The following is a 4,041-nucleotide window of genomic DNA, read 5'->3' as shown; positions in this document are numbered from 1 at the left end:
CATCCTTATAAATAAACTCATTATAAATTTTAATTATACATTTTTAATTTTTTTTCATATTTATTACTCATGTCAAATAAATTTTAAATAATATACGATGATTAAAGAGATTATTTAATTCATTTATATTATTCATAATGTTAAATTTTTGTTCTATAATTGGTGGATGTGTTATTTATTTTTGAAATTTTAGTATATAGGTTTATAATAAATTAATTTATTATAGAGAGGGTAGAGTTTAATATTAGTCGATTTATTTTGACATTTAATAATATTTTATCTAACCTGAATTTCAAGATTAAAATTTATCATATTCTGATGTGAAATAAATACATAAATATTTTTATTTGAAAAATAGGTGTTAATAAGAAAAAGATATATAGTGAGATATTTATAGGAATTATTATTATTATTATTATTATTATTATTATTATTATATAGTCCCAACAGTTGCATTGAAGCTCTGGGTTTGTACAAATACAAAAGCAGCCCCGCCATTTTTGTTGGTGAAAGGACTCACAAGACAGGCAGATTAAACGAAGCAAATGAAACATTTTTCAATGCCAACGTTGGTTTATGCAAAACAACACACAGAAAAATCCATTATATAAGTTTGCCAAAAAAAAAAACTCTCCCAACAAAATGATTCAAAAGGGAACCAAAAAAGGGGGGAAATTAAGGGTAATTATGTATGCATGTATGAAGGTCAAGCTTCGTGGTTCAAATCCAAAATCAACACTTGGGAAGATCAGACGGTGGAGGAGGCAGCTTCTGGTTTGGTAGCTTCCCATCCAAGACAATCCATGCCATTCTTAATCCCCAGCTAAAATGAACATCAAAGTGACAGTGCATCAACCAAACTCCTGCACCATTTTATGTTATACATATCACTAAATGCGTATATTTATCATGTTTTGAAGATGAAAGTTTATGATATATTGTTACCAGGATTGTCTGCCATAAAACGGATTGCAACCCAACCACCAGAGGGAACACCAACAGTGTTCCTTTCAACAGGATCAACCAGGTTGAACTTTGGAGGGTCATTTGAAGGGTCAAAGTTGCCAAAACCCTGCCCTACAACATAGAAATTATAGCCATGGAGATGGAGAGGGTGGCTCTCAGCACCAATGATACTCGTATCCTGCAACACTACTTCCACGCTCGTATCGAATGGTATCCTCACGAGTTTAGTGCCATTGCTCACAAGTGTATTGTTAGGTGGTGTTCCTGTGTAATTGAATGGATGTAGAGGGAAAGCTGGGAAATCAGTGGTGTAAACCCCGTTAGGTTGCGAGAAAAAGTAAGATTGGAGAAGTGCAGTTGTGGGGAGCGCAAACGAGATGTTGTTCATGGCAGCTGCGAATTTCGTGCCGTTCGGTCCTTGGCAGGTTTGGTTCTTGGGGCAGGGGTTGGTTCCAAGACCAACTGTGAAAAAGAATTTTCTGTCAACTTTTTGTGGGACATTGGCAGGGAACTTGGTAGTGGCTAAGCTTCTGAATTTGCTTGCAAAATTGGCTACAAAATTTGTTGCATTGATGGCAGGCAAAACTGGTTTAAGAAGTGGACGGTTTTTTAAACCGGTGAGAGATGATGTTTCGTATTCAAGAATACCAGCCACAGTGGTGTTATCAAAGGTGCCCATGCCAGTGGCATATGGCCTGGCTAACATAAAAAAAGTCGCATTCGGAGCTTTTGATTTGGTTTTCAGAAGAACATTCGTGGTCTGTCCGGGTGTTATCATTAATATATTGGTTTCGAATGGCTTTACATAGACCGCATCGGCTTCCACCACAGTGAAACTGTGGTTTGCAACGCTGAAGAATAGCTCATCATTAAGTGCAGCATTGATCCATTGCAGAAGATATGTTTTCCCAGGCTTTACCTTCAGCTTATACGTATCTGTAAAAAAAATTGAGTATAAGAATATACGTATATGTGTAATGAATATGTATATGTATATGTATACCTTTGACAGAACAATTGTACAATGGACCTGGGAGGCCATTAAAGGTGTAGGCATCTGAAACATTAGGGCCAGCCCCTGTTTGAAGAGACTGATTGATGACTGCTTCTGGATCAGCATTAAACCACTCACATGCAGTTAAACTTTGAGTTAAATTGTCATCGAAGAACAACATAAATTGCAGCGATGCACGATACTGGTGATTCACAGAACATTACCGAACAAGATCCGGACTTGTTTGTAGGGTTTGACAAAAGGGTAAGATTCATTGCGCCTTGGGAGGATGATAAGTGGTCCATAAACAGTTGCTCTAAGCCATGAGAAGTGGGCATGCCAGAAGAGAGTGCCTCGTTGGCCAGTAATGGTGAAGTTGTACACATAAGTCTGTCCGGTTTGAATGGGGCATTGCGTGATGTACGATGGCCCATCCGCCCATCCGCTCCGAAGCTGTCTAATTCCATGCCTGCATACAGACATTAATTTAGCCATAGAAATGTAAACAACTTATATCAGTTAAGAAATTGAATGGCTTCATGTACCAGTGAATGCTGATATTGTATGGAACATGGTTAACTACTTTAACAACCAAGCGATCACCTTCTCTGCCAACAACACGAGGTCCAGGGAACTTCCCGTTAACCGTGACAATGCTCTTAGTATGACACAAGCGAGTGATGTTTTTCAGCTTTATCTACAAAAGGAAATTGAATGAGCTCTTGAGGACTACATCAAACGACTTTCATCTCAAGTTACCTAAATTAAACAATGCAACAATACATACGTTGAACGTATAGTGCCTGGTAATGCTGGCTTGTTTTGCAGTGACAACATCACGATAGGCCATGAAACAGCCAACAGCAACAAAAAATGTCATGAAAATTGATGATAAAACAGCTGAAGTACCCATGTCTCAGTTAAGACAAAATATTGATGATGTAATTGAAATTCAGCTTATAAAAAAACCTGTAGAGATATGCATGTTTATATAGAGACAAGATTGAACTACCATTGAGTCCATGTTTGGTTGATTAGGTAATAAGATGTTACAGGTTTGAGAAAGCAGAGAATTACCACCAACCAATGGCCCCAATGTTCACTGTGGAGTGCCATTAAAGTCAATTAATCTAAGCTTTGTCCTTGTTATGTCCCTCCACCTTATCTTTGTACACAAAATTTCACCATTTCTAAGCTTAAGATCAGTGGAACCTTTGAAAGATGCATTCTATGATAACCATGCTGCTTCAGATGTCTATACCTTTGAAGTAAACACTGAAGATAATCATCCCCACACTGTGCACTTGAATCTTGTGTACTCCCAATATATCCGATAATAATAGGTATAATGTTTTAATTTTATCCTTAGTTTTTGATAAAATAGTCAATTTGGTCTTTTTCTTTTTCTTTTAAGCACTTTAGCCCCATGTTTCATTTTAAAACAAAATATCCTCTAGTTGGATGGAAATATTAGTTGACCAACGGTCAATACACGTTACTAATACAAGACTATCATGTGTCGAAAGTAATGATATGACACATATCACGGGTCAAAAATGATAATGTAACACATATCACGTGTTGAAAGTAATAATGTGACACAAAATGGTGGATGTAAATCATTTCCAGGTTGGACAAGTGTCTACCTTGAAATCTAAATTTTCTTAGATTAATTAGTTGTTATATTGATTATGTCCACCTGAAGTTTTATTTGTACCCACACTTACAAAATTTTTGTATTATTAATATGTGTCTATTCTAAAACAATATTTTTGGATTCGCTACTAGCATGTCACAAATTGTAATTGATGACATGTATCAAATGTCGAAAATGATGACGTGACAGTCTCACATTAGTGACAATCGTTAATTGTTAGTCAACTAATGATTTTTATTCATCATAGGTCATTTTATCTCGAAACGAAACGAGTTAAAGTAATAAAAATATGATCGTAATAATGATTCAGACAAACATTAGGAACGTTTTTTTTTATATTATAGGTGGCACTAGACATCCTAAAATAAGCTCATATTCTAACCGAGTCGCTAGAATATTGCATTACACATTTTGGTTGGTGATT

General features: G+C 36.0%; 1 protein-coding gene across 1 annotated transcript; it reads right to left on the bottom strand.

Annotated features, from left to right (window-relative positions):
• Positions 1–697: 697 nt before the first annotated feature.
• Positions 698–2,873, bottom strand: LOC120160050 (laccase-2-like). The gene is made up of 6 exons (XM_039170511.1): positions 2,748–2,873; positions 2,506–2,657; positions 2,180–2,429; positions 1,970–2,093; positions 946–1,902; positions 698–863 (listed from the first exon to the last, which is right to left on the bottom strand). Exons 1-6 carry the CDS (start codon positions 2,871–2,873, stop codon positions 733–735), a joined length of 1,740 nt encoding a protein of 579 aa, XP_039026442.1. The 3' UTR covers positions 698–732.
• Positions 2,874–4,041: the final 1,168 nt, after the last annotated feature.

Source organism: Hibiscus syriacus, unplaced genomic scaffold (genome assembly GCF_006381635.1).
Source record: "Hibiscus syriacus cultivar Baekdansim isolate YM2019G1 unplaced genomic scaffold, ASM638163v2 tig00111388_pilon, whole genome shotgun sequence".
Lineage (NCBI taxonomy): Eukaryota > Viridiplantae > Streptophyta > Magnoliopsida > Malvales > Malvaceae > Hibiscus > Hibiscus syriacus.
This window is presented reverse-complemented; position numbering and strand designations above follow the sequence as displayed.

Excerpts from the sequence above, each read along its gene's own strand:
- LOC120160050 (XM_039170511.1), bottom strand. The coding sequence starts at position 2,873 with ATGGGTACTTCAGCTGTTTTATCATCAATTTTCATGACATTTTTTGTT. Across the intron at positions 2,658-2,747 it reads CCAGGCACTATACGTTCAAC|ATAAAGCTGAAAAACATCAC; the intron begins GTATGTATTGTT and ends TTCCTTTTGTAG. Across the intron at positions 864-945 it reads TTTTATGGCAGACAATCCTG|GAGTTTGGTTGATGCACTGT; the intron begins GTAACAATATAT and ends AAAATGGTGCAG.